The 15544-nt window shown below is 35.8% G+C and overlaps 1 protein-coding gene across 27 annotated transcripts in view; it reads left to right on the forward strand.

Annotated features, from left to right (window-relative positions):
- Nucleotides 1–15544, forward strand: part of LOC136041182 (calcium-activated potassium channel slowpoke-like) — a 280833-nt gene that overhangs the window by 65309 nt on the left and 199980 nt on the right. For all 27 annotated transcript variants that reach the window (XM_065725713.1, XM_065725714.1, XM_065725712.1 and 24 more), the window contains one exon: nt 13981–14132. In XM_065725713.1, coding sequence (XP_065581785.1) covers nt 13981–14132 — 152 coding nt within the window. The remainder of the gene's footprint in view (nt 1–13980; nt 14133–15544) is intronic.

The raw sequence follows: 15544 nt of genomic DNA on the forward strand, positions 1-15544 counted from the left end.
CTAGTTGCCTTTTTAAGTAACCGAAAAATTGGAGGGCAACTAGGCCTCCTTCTCCACCCCTTATTTCTCAAAATCGTCTGATCAAAACTAAGAGAAAGCCATTTAGCCAAAAAAAAGAATTAATATACATATTTCATTTTAATAATTTATGTGCGGAGAGCCAAAACCAAACTTGCATTAATTCAAAAACGTTCAGAAATTAAATAAAAAAAAAACTAATTTTTTTAGCTGAAAGTAAGGAGCGACATTAAAACTTAAAACGAACAGAAATTACTCCGTATATGAAATGGGTTGTCCCCTCTGCAATTCCTCGCTCTTTACGCTAAAGTTCGACTCTTTGCCACAATTCTGCTTTTTAAAACAATTAAAAGCTTTAGCGTAAAGAGCGAGGAATTGCAGAGGGGACAACCCATTTCATATACGGAGTAATTTCTGTTCGTTTTAAGTTTTAATGTCGCTCCTTACTTTCAGCTAAAAAAATTAGTTTTTTTTTTATTTAATTTACGCTTAGGATTAAAGTGAAAGATCTTAAGCCGAATCGGCCAGCCATGACAAAAAACAACAAAGAGAGAAAAAACTCATTGAAAAACATCAAACGAGACTGCGGCCAGTAGAGAGATTAATTCAAAAACATCCAGAAATTAAATTAGAAAAAAATTTAAAAAAAATGAAAGTAAGGAGCAACATTAAAACTTAAAATGAACAGAAATTACTCTGTATATGAAAGGGGCTTTACCTCCTCAACGCCCCGCTTTTTACGCTGAAGTTTCTCTTTCTCTTAGCTCTACATTTTAAAACAGTAAAAAACTTTAGCGTAAAAAGTGGGGCGTTGAGGAGGAAAAGCCCCTTTCATATACGGAGTAATTTCTGTTCGTTTTAAGTTTTAATGTCGCTCCTTACTTTCATTTAAAAAAACTTGTTTTTACCTTTTTGAATTAATGCATTTTTTGATCTTGGCTCTCCGCGCATAAATAATTAAAACGCAATTTGCATATTATTTTTTTTTTTGCTAAATGGCTTTTTCATAGTTTTAATCGGAAGATTTTGAGAAAAAAGGAAGCGAGACAGGAGGCCTAGTTGCCCTCCAATTTTTTGATTACTTAAAAAGGCAACTATAACTTTTAATTTTTTACTAACGTTTTCATAAGTAAAAAAATATACGTAACTTACAAATTAACTTACGTAGCTAACTTCTATATTCGTATGTTTTTATTGCGTATATGAGGGGGCTCACCCCTCTTCGATACCTCGCTCTTTACATTAAAGCTTAAATTTTGTCCCAATTCCTTACGAATGACCCCTGAATCACAAATGCCGTAGAATAAATATTTGAAATTACTAAAAATACTTTAGCGTAAAGAGCGAGGTATTACGAGGAGATAAACCCCTCAAATGCGTAATAATTTCTGTTCGTTTTAAGTTTTAATGCTGCTCCTCACTTTCAGTAGAAAAAACTTTTCATATTTTTTTTTTCATTGTTTTTTAAATAATGCCAGAAAATCCTGCGCCCCCTCCATTGGAAGTGTCTTCCCCCTTGAGAAGTTTCTCCATGGAACGATCCTCCCACGTAACCCCTCCCCTCCCACAACTCTCCCCCCAAACCAAAAAAATCCCCCCGAAAACACCTTACACTTCCCAATAACCATTACTATATGTAAACACAGGTCAAAGTTTGTAACTTGCAGCCCCTCCCACGGGGACTGCGGGGGAGTAAGTCGTCCCAAAGACATATTTATCAGGTTTCTCGACTATGGTGAATAAAATGGCTACCTCAGAATTTTGATCCGGTGACTTTGGGGAAGAAATGAGCGTGGGAGGGGGCCTAGGTGCCCTCCAATTTTTTGGTCACTTAAAAAGGGCACTAGAACTTTTAATTTCCGTTAGAATGAGCTCATTCGCGACATTCTAGAACCACTGAGTCGATACGATCACCCCTGGGAAAAAAAGAACAAAAAAAAAAAAAACAAAAACAAAAAAACAAATAAACACGCATCCGTGATTTGTCTTATGGCAAAAAATGCAAAATTCCACATTTTTGTAGATAGGGGCTTGAAACTTCTACAATATGGTTCTATGATACGCTGAATCTGATGGTGTGATTTTCGTTAAGATCGTATGACTTTTAGGGGGTATTTCCCCCTATTTTCTAAAATGAGGCAATTTTCTCAGGCTCGTAACTTTTGACTGGTAAGACTAATCTTGATGAAACTTATATATTTAAAATCAGCTTTAAAATGCAGATCTTTTGTTGTAACTATTGGCATCAAAATTCCATTTTTTAGAGTTTTGGTTACTATTGAGCCGGGTCGCTCCTTACTACAGTTCGTTACCACGAACTGTTTGAAAAGCTGAAAAACTAAAACGACGCGGATATTTCGCCTATATGTAACCGAGGCATCTTCGACACGGAAGAAGTTGCTTTGGTGTTCTCATCGAAGTAACTCTATTAGCTTCTGCGACCTATGTGGATCAATTGCGAAAATTGCATTTTATTTATATTGATAGTGGTTTTATTTGTTTTTAGTTTATTTTAGGTTTTTATCTTTGTTTCTTCTGTACTTAAACGCCACGTTTACTTACAGGCTAAATTTCAACGTCGTTTAAGTTTTTCAGCTTTTCCCTCTACTGGCCGCAGTCTCGTTTGATGTCTTTTCATAGAGTTTTTTCTCTCTTTGTTGTTTTTAAGATTAAAGTACTATCTTAATTTTCAAAATTCAGCGGCCCTTGTGTTTAAGTATCCGTTCTTAAAGAATTGATACAAAAATTCAAATTTTAGCGTGAAAATTGGCGAATAGAGGAAGGGGGATACAGGCCTTATATACGGGCTAATTTCTCTTAATTTTTAGTTTTAATGCTGGTCTTTATTTTTTTATTTTTAAAATCAGTTCAAAGCCATTCTTCGAGAAAAAAGCTCATTTCGTGTATCAACTTTTTGAATCAAAGCAATTTTACTGCTAGCTCCCATCAGGACCCCTAATGCAGGGTCCATTCAAAGCAATTCCTTGGATACAAGGGAAATTAGATATTTGTATAACCGAATACCCCCATACCACTGTCTATATTTATTTGAAAGGATATTTGGGCAAAAAAATGCACTTTTGGCGTTAAAGAAAACTCCCCTCGCCTACTCGGACACCCACTGGTCCTGTTTCATAACGACTGATGTGCAATTATACACCACCGTAATAATTTTATTAATCCTTAGATTAATCAAATTAATTAAGCAAATCTTTAAAATAAATAGCTATTTAAATGAACCGTCTATTTTATTCAGACTTGGCGCATCTTTAGGGACGGATGCAACGCGACCCAATATTACTGCTACTGACACTGAAATGTTCAATATATAGTTTTTCGATTATTTCAAATCTATTGGCTATCGCAGAGCTGTTTCTTGATGGCAATTTGATACCTATTTTACCAAGAATTGTTGTTTTGAATCACCAAATGGCAAAAAACGCAACTCTTACTATGGCAAAATTTTCTTGCTACTTCAAAAGAGCACTAGAACTTTTACTTTCCGTCCGAATGAATTTTTCCTGATTTCTTAGAACCATCTTTTCTGCACAATGTTCCCTGGAAGAAACAAAAACAAATCAAATAGTTCGTGGTAACGAACTGTAAGGAGCGACCCGGCTCAATAGTAAACGAAAATAAAAAAAACGGAAATTTGATGCTAAAAGATACATCAAAATAATCAAATTTTCATGCTGATTTTAAATATATAAGTTTCATCAACTTTAGTCTTTGTCATCAAAAGTTACGAGCCTGAGAAAATTTGCCTTGTTTTGGAAAATAGGGGGAAACACCCCCTAAAAGTCATAGAATCTTAACGAAAATCACACCATCGCATTTAGCGTATCAGAGAACCCTACGGCAATAATTTCAAGCTCCTATCTACAAAAATGTAGAATTTCGTATTTTTTGCCAGAAGACACATCACGGGTGCGTGTTTATTTGTTTATTTGTTTTTTTTCTTTTTCCCAGGGGTCATCGTATCGACCAAGTGGTCCTAGAATGTCACAAGAGGGCTCGTTCTAACGGAAATGAAAAGTTCTAGTGCCCTTTTTAAGTGACCAAAAATATTGGAGGGCATCTAGGCCCCCTCCCACGCTCATTTTTTCCCAAAGTCAACGGATCAAAATTCTGAGATAGCCATTTTGTTCCGCATAGTTGAAAAACGTAATAACTATGTCTTTGGGGATGACTTACTCCCCCACAGTCCCTGGGGGAGGGGCTACAAGCTACAAACTTTGACCAGTGTTTGCATACAGTAATGGTTATTGGAAATTGTACAGACGTTTTCAGTTTTTTTTTGTTTAGGGGTGGGGTTGAGGGGAGGGGGCTATGTGGGAGGATCTTTCCTTGGAGGAATACCTCATGGGGGAAGAGAAATTCAATGAAAAGGGCGCGGAATTTTCAAGCATTAGTATAAAAAAACAATGAAAAAATTAAAATGAAAAAGTTTTTTCAATTAAAGTAAGGAGTAGCATTAAAACTTAAAAAGAACAAAGATTATTACGAATATGAGGGTCCTAAAAATACTTTAGCATAAAGAGCGAGGTATTTAGGAGGTGATAAATACCTCGCTCTTTATGCTAAAGTATTTTTAGTAATTTCAACTATTTATTCTACGGCCTTTCTAATCAGGGGTCATTCTTAAAGAATTAGGACAAAACTTAAGATCTAATGTAAAGAGCGAGGTATTAACGAGGGGACGAACCCCCTCATATACATAATAAAAATATAAGAATATAAAAGTGGGTTACGTAAGTTAATTCTTAAGTTACGTATATGTTTTACTAATAAAAACGTTCGTTAAAAATTAAAAGTTCTAGTTGCCTTTTTAAGTAACCGAAAAATTATAGGGCAACTAGGCCTCCTTCCCCACCCCTTATTTCTCAAAATCGTCTAATCAAAACTAAGAGAAAGCCATTTAGCCAAAAAAAGAATTAATATGCAAATTTCATTTTAATAGTTTATGTGTGGAGAGCCAAAATCAAACATGTATTAATTCAAAAACGTTCAGAAATTAAATAAAAAAAACTAGTTTTTTCAACTGAAAGTAAGGAGCGACATTGAAACTTAAAACGAACAGAAATTACTCAGTATATGAAATGGGTTGTCCCCTCCGCAATATCCTCGCTCTTTACGCTAAAGTTTCATTGTTTGCCACAATTCTACTTTTTAAAACAATTAAAAACTTTGGCGTAAAGAGCGAGGGATTGCGGAGGGGACAACCCATTTCATATACTGAGTAATTTCTGTTCGTTATAAGTTTTAATGTCGCTCCTTACTTTCAGTTGAATAAAACTGGTTTTTCTTTTATTTAATATAAACACAACTTGAATTTTTCTTCTCGGGAAAGATTAAAATTCCGCATTTCAAACAGTTCGGGGTAACAAACTGTAGTAAGGAGCGACGCGGCTCAATAGTAACCAAAACTCTAGAAGATGGAATTTTGATACCAATAGTTACATCAAAAGGATTGAATTTTAATACTGATTTTAAATATATAATTTTCATCAAGATTAGTCTTACCCGTCAAAATTACGAGCCTAAGAAAATTTGCCTCATTTTAGAAAATACGGAGAAACACCCCCTAAAAGTCCTAGAATCTTAACGAAAATCACACCATCAGACTCAGCGTATCAGAGAACCTTGTTGTAGAAGTAATTGCGCATTTTTTGCCAGAAGACAAATCACGAATGCGTGATTATTTTTTTTTTTGTTTTTTTTTCCCAGGGGTTATCGTGTCGACTCAGTGGTCCTAGAATGTCGCCAGAGGGCTCATTATAACGGAAATTTAAAGTTTCTGTGGCATTTTCAAGTGACCAAAAAATTGGAGGGCACATAGGCCCCCTCCCACGCTCCTTTTTTCCCCAAAATCACCGGATCAAAATTTTGAGATAGCCATTTTATTCACCATAGTCGAAAAACCTAATAACTATGTCTTTGAGGACGACTTACTCCCCCGCAGTTCCCGTGGGAGGGGCTGCAAATTACAAACTTTGAGCTGTGTTTACATATAGAAATGGTTATTGGGAAATGTATAGACGTTTTCAGGGGTATTTTTTTAGTTTGGGGGGAGAGTTGAGGGGGGGGGAGGTTACGTGAGAGGATCTCTCCATGGAGGAACTTCTCATGGGGGGAGAGATTTTCAATGAAGGGGGAAAAAACAATGAAAAAATAAATATGAAAAGAACAGAAATTATTACGCATATGAGGGGTTTACCTCCTCGTAATACCTCGCTCTTTACTCTAAAGTATTTTTAGTAATTTCAGCTATTTATTTTACGACCTTTGTTCTTCAGGGGTCATTCTTAAGGACTTGGGACAAAATTTAAGCTTTAATCTAAAAAGCAAGGTATAGACGAGGGGTGAAACCCCTCATATACGCAATAAAGACATACGAATATAGAAGTTCGTTACGTAAGTTAATTCGTAAGTTACGTATATTTTTTACTAATGAAAACTCCTAAAAAATTAAAAGTTCTAGTTGTCTTTTTAAGTAATCAAAACTTGGAGGACAACTAGGCCTCCTCCCTCGCTCCTTTTTTCTCAAAATCTTCCGATTAAACTATGAGAAAGCCATTTAGCAAAAAAAAAAAAAAAATGCAAATTTTGTTTTAATTATTTATGTGCGGAGAGCCAAGATCAAAACATGTATTAATTCAAAAACATCAAGAAATTAAAAAAAAAACAGTTTTTTTAAATGAAAGTAAGGAGCAACATTAAAACTTAAAACGAACAGAAATTACTCCGTAAATGAAAGGGGCTTTTTCCCCTCAACGCCCCGCTCTTTACGCTAAAGTTTCTTAATGTTTTAAAAAGTAGAGTTAAGAGAAAGAGTCAAACTTTAGCGTAAAGAGCGGGGCGTTGAGGAGGAAAAGCCCCTTTCATATACGGAGTAATTTCTGTTCATTTTAAGTTTTAATGTTCCTCCTTACTTTCTTTAAAAAAAAAAAAACTTGTTTTTTTTTATTTATTTGTACATAGGAACTGGGAAATTTGGAATCCCGGTTTCATGTTATGTTGAATTTGATGCTGTAATTTTCGTCAAGATTACTCATACTTTCGGTTTTTTTTACCCTTTTTTGAAAACAAACCAAATTTTCTCAGGCTCGTAAATTACCGTGATTTACTGGTAATTATGCAGCATACGGTAATGAATTTTCTATCCATTTTAAGTCTGCAATGTAGCTTAAACTTTAGATTGAATAAAAAATAAGTTTTTTTTTTCAACTGAAAGTAAGGAACAACTTTAAATTTAAAACTAACACAAGCGAAATCATATATGAAAGTGGGTACTCTTATTCTAATATATAAAATTCTTATTCTTATTTAAAATATTCTTATTACACAGATGTGAAAATTTTAAGTGACCATTTTTTTGGTCACTTAAAAAGGAAAAATGGAACTTATGATTTCCGTTCGAATGAGCCCTCTCCTGTCATTATAGGACCACTGGGTCGATATGATCACCCCTGGAAAAAAAATAAATAAACACTCATCCGTGATCTTTCTTCTGGAAAGAAAATACAACATTCTATATTTTTGCAGATAGGAGCTTAGAATCTCTACAGTAGGATTCTCTGATACGCTGAATCCGATGGTGTATTTTTCATTAAGATTGTATAACTGTTAGGGGTATGTTTTCCCCTTTTTTCGAAAATAAGTTAAATTTTCTCAGGCTCGTAACCTTTGATCGTTAAGACAAAACTTAACGAAACTTATATATTGGAAATCAGAGTAAAAATCAGATTTTTTTGGTTAATTGCGTGTTAATTTCCCGGCCTATACTGTAGAGCTTGAAGGAGGAGCTTGAAGGATTATAGAAGAGCTTGCGCAGCTGTGTTGGTGCTGCAGCTGTTAGTAGTAGTGGTAGTAATATTTTTATTGAAGTCAAGTTTTATCTTTCTCCTTTTTTTCTTCGTTCATGCGCCGTCTAGTTTGCCAGGTAGTAAATAAGTCTTTGTTCTTATAATGCCAGAAAACCTTGAATTTTAGCAACCGGTCTGAACCAGGGTTGCCAATTTTCCGGTCCATGAATGTGTCCCCTTGGTATCGAAAACTGTGTCATTTTAGCTAAAACGCGTCTATCTTAAAATCTCACAAACTAGATGTTATTTTTTTTTTTACCAGTTTTATTATTGACCCAAAGACGCTTTATAAACCTCTTTCAAATCCGCCACTTAACATCTATTATAATGACAAGGAAAAGAATTAAGTAACATATTCATATATAAAGGTTTATTGTGAAAGAACGGAACTTGAATAAGCATCTAATCCCCTTACGTTGGAGAAAATCCTCTGGCATGGCAAAACCTAGATACTCCAAAAAATAAACGAGAAAAAGCAACACTTCGGTGAAAAGCTATATTTTCTTCCCCAAAATATCTATCCAGTTGGGAAATATTTCGTTTTATGTCATAAATTTACAAAATGTGTCTCTTTTTTTGCCCCTTTATATACCAAATCTGTTCAACATGTCGCTTTATTCCCCCTTATTGCTATTGTGTCTCGGCAAATGAGAGGGGGTTCTATTGACATAATAGCCCCTTTATATACCAAATTTCTACAACATGTCACTTTTTCCCCTTTATTGCTTTTGTGTGTCGGCACATGGGAGGGAGTCCTTTTGATATAAAATGTGTCCAACTGGTACAGAAAGCACCACTTTGGTGAAAAGGGATATTTTCTTTCCCAAAATATATATCCAGTTGGGAAATATTTCGTTTTATGTCATAAATTTACAACATGTGTCTCTTTTTTTCCCCTTTATATTCTAAATTTCTACAACACGTCAATTTTTTCCCCTTTATTTTTTTGTGTCTCGGCACATAGGAGGGAGTCCTTTTGACATAAAATGTGGCCAACTGGCACAGAAAGCACCACTTTGGTGAAAAGTGACATTTTCTTTCCAAAATATCTATCCAGTTGGGAAATATTTCGTTTTATGTCATAAATTTACAAAATGTGTCCCTATGTTGCCCCTTTATATACCAAATTTCTACAGCATGTCACTTTTTTCCCCTTTATTGCTATTGTGTCTCGGCACATGGGAGGGGGTTCTTTTGACATAAAATGTGTCCAACTGGTACAGAAAGCACCACTTTGGTGAAAAGTGACATTTTCTTGCCCAAAATATATATCCAGTTGGGAAATATTTCGTTTTATGTCATAAATTTACAACATGTGTCTCTTTTTTTCCCCTTTATATACTAAATTTCTACAGCACGTCAATTTTTTCCCCTTTGTTGTTTTTGTGTCTCGGCATATGGGAGGGAGTCCTTTTGACATAAAATGTGTCCAACTGGTACAGAAAGCACCACTTTGGTGAAAAGGGATATTTTCTTTCCCAAAATATATATCCAGTTGGGAAATATTTCGTTTTATGTCATAAATTTACAACATGTGTCTCTTTTTTTCCCCTTTATATTCTAAATTTCTACAACACGTCAATTTTTTCCCCTTTATTTTTTTGTGTCTCGGCACATAGGAGGGAGTCCTTTTGACATAAAATGTGGCCAACTGGCACAGAAAGCACCACTTTGGTGAAAAGTGACATTTTCTTTCCAAAATATCTATCCAGTTGGGAAATATTTCGTTTTATGTCATAAATTTACAAAATGTGTCCCTATGTTGCCCCTTTATATACCAAATTTCTACAGCATGTCACTTTTTTCCCCTTTATTGCTATTGTGTCTCGGCACATGGGAGGGGGTTCTTTTGACATAAAATGTGTCCAACTGGTACAGAAAGCACCACTTTGGTGAAAAGTGACATTTTCTTGCCCAAAATATATATCCAGTTGGGAAATATTTCGTTTTATGTCATAAATTTACAACATGTGTCTCTTTTTTTCCCCTTTATATACTAAATTTCTACAGCACGTCAATTTTTTCCCCTTTGTTCTTTTTGTGTCTCGGCATATGGGAGGGAGTCCTTTTGACATAAAATGTGTCCAACTGGTACAGAAAGCACCACTTTGGTGAAAAGGGATATTTTCTTTCCCAAAATATATATCCAGTTGGGAAATATTTCGTTTTATGTCATAAATTTACAACATGTGTCTCTTTTTTTCCCCTTTATATTCTAAATTTCTACAACACGTCAATTTTTTCCCCTTTATTTTTTTGTGTCTCGGCACATAGGAGGGAGTCCTTTTTACATAAAATGTGGCCAACTGGCACAGAAAGCACCACTTTGGTGAAAAGTGACATTTTCTTTCCAAAATATCTATCCAGTTGGGAAATATTTCGTTTTATGTCATAAATTTACAAAATGTGTCCCTATGTTGCCCCTTTATATACCAAATTTCTACAGCATGTCACTTTTTTCCCCTTTATTGCTATTGTGTCTCGGCACATGGGAGGGGGTTCTTTTGACATAAAATGTGTCCAACTGGTACAGAAAGCACCACTTTGGTGAAAAGTGACATTTTCTTGCCCAAAATATATATCCAGTTGGGAAATATTTCGTTTTATGTCATAAATTTACAACATGTGTCTCTTTTTTTCCCCTTTATATACTAAATTTCTACAGCACGTCAATTTTTTCCCCTTTGTTGCTTTTGTGTGTCGGCACATGGGAGGGAGTCCTTTTGACATAAAATGTGTCCAACTGGTACAGAAAGCACCACTTTGGTGAAAAGGGATATTTTCTTGCCCAAAATATATATCCAGTTGGGAAATATTTCGTTTTATGTCATAAATTTACAAAATGTGTCCCTATTTTGCCCCTTTATATACCAAATTTCTACAGCATGTCACTTTTTTCCCCTTTATTGCTATTGTGTCTCGGCACATGGGAGGGGGTTCTTTTGACATAAAATGTGTCCAACTGGTACAGAAAGCACCACTTTGGTGAAAAGTGACATTTTCTTGCCCAAAATATATATCCAGTTGGGAAATATTTCGTTTTATGTCATAAATTTACAACATGTGTCTCTTTTTTTCCCCTTTATATACTAAATTTCTACAGCACGTCAATTTTTTCCCCTTTGTTGTTTTTGCGTCTCGGCATATGGGAGGGAGTCCTTTTGACACAAAATGTGTCCAACTGGTACAGAAAGCACACTTTGGTGAAAAGTGACATTTTCTTGCCCAAAATATATATCCAGTTGGGAAATATTTCGTTTTATGTCATAAATTTACAAAATGTGTCTCTTTTTTCCCCTTTATATACTAAATTTCTACAGCACGTCAATTTTTTCCCCTTTGTTGTTTTTGTGTCTCGGCACATGGGAGGGAGTCCTTTTGACATAAAATGTGTCCAACTGGCACAGAAAGCACCACTTTGGTGAAAAGTGACATTTTCTTCCCCAAAATATACATCCGGTAAGGAAATATTTCGTTTTATGTCATAAATTTACAAAATGTGTCCCTATTTTGCCCCCTTATATCCCAAATTTCTACAGCATGTCACTTTTTTCCCCTTTATTGCTATTGTGTCTCGGCACATGGGAGGGAGTTCTTTTGACATAAAATTTGTCAAAGTGGCACAAAAAGCACCACTTTGGTGAAAAGTGACATTTTCTTGCCCAAAATATATATCCAGTTGGGAGATATTTCGTTTTATGTCATAAATTTACAACATGTGTCTCTTTTTTTCCCCTTTATATTCTAAATTTCTAAAACACGTCAATTTTTTCCCCTTTATTTTTTTGTGTCTCGGCACATAGGAGGGAGTCCTTTTGACATAAAATGTGGCCAACTGGCACAGAAAGCACCACTTTGGTGAAAAGTGACATTTTCTTTCCAAAATATCTATCCAGTTGGGAAATATTTCGTTTTATGTCATAAATTTACAAAATGTGTCCCTATGTTGCCCCTTTATATACCTAATTTCTACAACATGTCACTTTTTCCCCCTTTATTGCTATTATGTCTCGGCCCAAGAGAGGGGGTTCTTTTGACATAAAATGTGTCCTAGTGGCACAAAAAGCACCACTTTGGTGAAAAGTGACATTTTCTTGCCCAAAATATATATCCAGTTGGGAAATATTTCGTTTTATGTCATAAATTTACAACATATGTCTCTTTTTTTCCCCTTTATATACTAAATTTCTACAGCACGTCAATTTTTTCCCCTTTGTTGTTTTTGTGTCTCGGCATATGGGAGGGAATCCTTTTGACATAAAATGTGTCCAACTGGTACAGAAAGCACCACTTTGGTGAAAAGTGACATTTTCTTGCCCAAAATATATATCCAGTTGGGAAATATTTCGTTTTATGTCATAAATTTACAAAATGTGTCTCTTTTTTCCCCTTTATATACTAAATTTCTACAGCACGTCAGTTTTTTCCCCTTTGTTGTTTTTGTGTCTCGGCACATGGGAGGGAGTCCTTTTGACATAAAATTTGTCCAACTGGTACAGAAAGCACCACTTTGGTGAAAAGTGACATTTTCTTCCCCAAAATATACATCCGGTAAGGAAATATTTCGTTTTATGTCATAAATTTACAAAATGTGTCCCTATTTTGCCCCTTTATATACCAAATTTCTACAGCATGTCACTTTTTTCCCCTTTATTGCTGTTGTGTCTCGGCACATGGGAGGGAGTTCTTTTGATATAAAATGTGTCAAAGTGGCACAAAAAGCACCACTTTGGTGAAAAGTGACATTTTCTTTCCCAAAATATGTATCCAGTTGGGAGATATTTCGTTTTATGTCATAAATTTACAACATGTGTCTCTTTTTTTCCCCTTTATATACTAAATTTCTACAACACGTCAATTTTTTCCCCTTTATTTTTGTGTGTCTCGGCACATGGGAGGGAGTCCCTTTGACATAAAATGTGTCCAACTGGCACAGAAAGCACCACTTTGGTGAAAAGTGACATTTTCTTTCCAAAATATCTATCCAGTTGGGAAATATTTCGTTTTATGTCATAAATTTACAAAATGTGTCCCTATGTTGCCCCTTTATATACCTAATTTCTACAACATGTCACTTTTCCCCCTTTATTGCTATTATGTCTCGGCCCAAGAGAGGGGGTTCTTTTGACATAAAATGTGTCCTAGTGGTACAAAAAGCACCATTTTGGTGAAAAGTGACATTTTCCCCCCAAAATGTATATCCAGTTGGGAAATATTTCGTTTTATTTCATAAATTTACAAAATGTGTCTCTTTTTTGCCCCTTTATACATCAAATTTCTACAACATGTCATTTTTTTCCCCTTTGTTGCTATTGTGTCTCGGCAAATGGGAGGGGGTTCTTTTGACATAAAATGTGTCCAACGGGCAAAAAAAGCACCACTTTGGTGAAAAGTGACATTTCCCCCCAAAATGTATATCCAGTTGGGATATATTTCGTTTTATATCATAAATTTACAAAACGTGTCCCTTTTTTGCCCCTTTATATTCAAAATTTCTACACCATGTCACTTTTTTCCCTTTGTTGCTATTGTGTCTCGGCACATGGGAGGGGGTTCTTTTGACATAAAATGTGGCAACTTTGCACAAAAAGCACCACTTTAGTGAAAAGTGACATTTCCCCCCCAAAATTATATCTAGTTGGGATATATTTCGTTTTATATCATAAATTTACAAATGTGTTCCTTTTTTGCCCCTTTATATACCAAATTTCTACAACATGTCACTTTTTTCCCTCTTATTGCTTTTGTGTCTCGGCACATGGGAGGGAGTCCTTTTGACATAAAGTGTGTCCAACTGGCACAGAAAGCACCACTTTGGTGAAAAGTGACATTTTCTTCCACAAAATATATATCCAGTTGGGAAATATTTCGTTTTATGTCATAAATTCACAACATGTGTCCCTTTTTTGCCCCTTTATATACTAAATTTCTACAACACGTCAATTTTTCCCCTTTATTGTCATTGTTTCTCGACACATGGGAGGGGGTCCTTTTAATGTGGCCAGCTGGCAACCCTTCTCTGAGCATAACTGATTAACTGTGCAGTCATCTTTCAAAACATTATTACTGATAGAAATATAACTAATTTTATACACAGGTCTTCGATTTTTGCGAGCACTTCGATTGATGACAGTCCCAGACATTTTGCAGTACTTAAACATCCTGAAAACATCATCGTCCATTCGACTGGCTCAACTCGTATCTATATTTATATCCGTTTGGCTAACAGCGGCTGGAATTATTCACTTGGTAAGATCTTTTCGAATATTCCAAGTTATTAGCACCACTGGGTCGATATGATCACTCCTGGAAAATCTATTGATTATGTGTAAAATTCAAGATAATTTTTTGTATATGTTGGCCGAGTGGGTTGGTGCGCTGGATTTCGGGATCCCTTGTCTGAGAGGACGCGGGTTCGAATCCCAGTGTACCAAATTCTTCAGTTTGGGACGGGGGTCAGTAGCGTGACTCTGTAAGCTTAGCCAGAGTCGACCCAGCTCTAAATGGGTACCTGGAGAAATCTGGGGAAGGTAAACAGGAAGGGTGTGCGAAAGCACAGGATGGCTGGCCCCCAACCCCCCATTGCACTTCCTGGCTGAAGGGCCAAGAAACGGAGATCAGCACCGCCGGTACTGACTGTAAAGTCTAATGCCGTATCCTTTACCTTACCTTTATATGTTGATTGAATCAAAAAATTACCTTGTGTTAGCAAGGTAGTCACAATTGTACTTTCTTCAGGTTGTGAAGCATGCTTGGTGCTGAAGACATCGGACATTTTTCACACGAGAAAACGTGTGTGTGCTATTACTACTAATAACTCACTGCTGCATCAATCTGCCTGAGACCAACGCAGCTATGCACGCTCCTTCTCCAACCCAATCAATTTAAGGCTTCCCTCTTTCCACTCTCCCAGGGAGTTCATATTTCCTTTAAATCTTTATTTATGACATCCTCCCACCCTAGACGAGTACGACCTGCTTTCTGATTAGCCCTAAACAGTTGGCCGAAATGGACAGTCTTCGGTAATCTGTCATCCTTCATCCAGAAAACGTGGCCTAGCCATCTCAACTTTTCTTTCATTATCAAACAGTTCGTGGTAACGAACTGTAGTAAGGAGCGACCCGGCTCAATTGTAAACGAAACTCTAAAAAACGGAATTTTGATGCTAAAATAGACATCAAAAGAATCAGATTTGGGTTGTCCCCTCCGCAATCCCTCGCTCTTTACGCTAAAGTCGGACTCTTTGCCACAATTCTGCTTTTTAAAACAATTAAAAGCTTTAAAAAACAATTAGCGTAAAGAGCGAGGGATTGCGGAGGGGACAACCCATTCCATATACGGAGTAATTTCTGTTCGTTTTAAGTTTTAATGTCGCTCCTTACTTTCAGTTAAAAAAACTAGTTTTTTTTTTATGTAATAGCTCTAGAGAGCGAGATTGAATCACATTTTTCGTACACTGTACTGTTTAAAATACGACCTACGATATACGAACGAATACATTGCGAATTAAATTATACAAAAACTGATGCAGATTTTAAATATAATGATGATGTATATGATACGTTGCTTTTCATTGAAATATGGGGACAACGTCAGAGCAATTGTTAAAGACATATATGATTTTTGATGTTGTCTTGACTACCAATTAGTCGTCTGTATTC

The sequence above is a fragment of the Artemia franciscana genome, unplaced genomic scaffold (assembly GCF_032884065.1).
Source record: "Artemia franciscana unplaced genomic scaffold, ASM3288406v1 PGA_scaffold_1179, whole genome shotgun sequence".
Classification (NCBI taxonomy): domain Eukaryota; kingdom Metazoa; phylum Arthropoda; class Branchiopoda; order Anostraca; family Artemiidae; genus Artemia; species Artemia franciscana.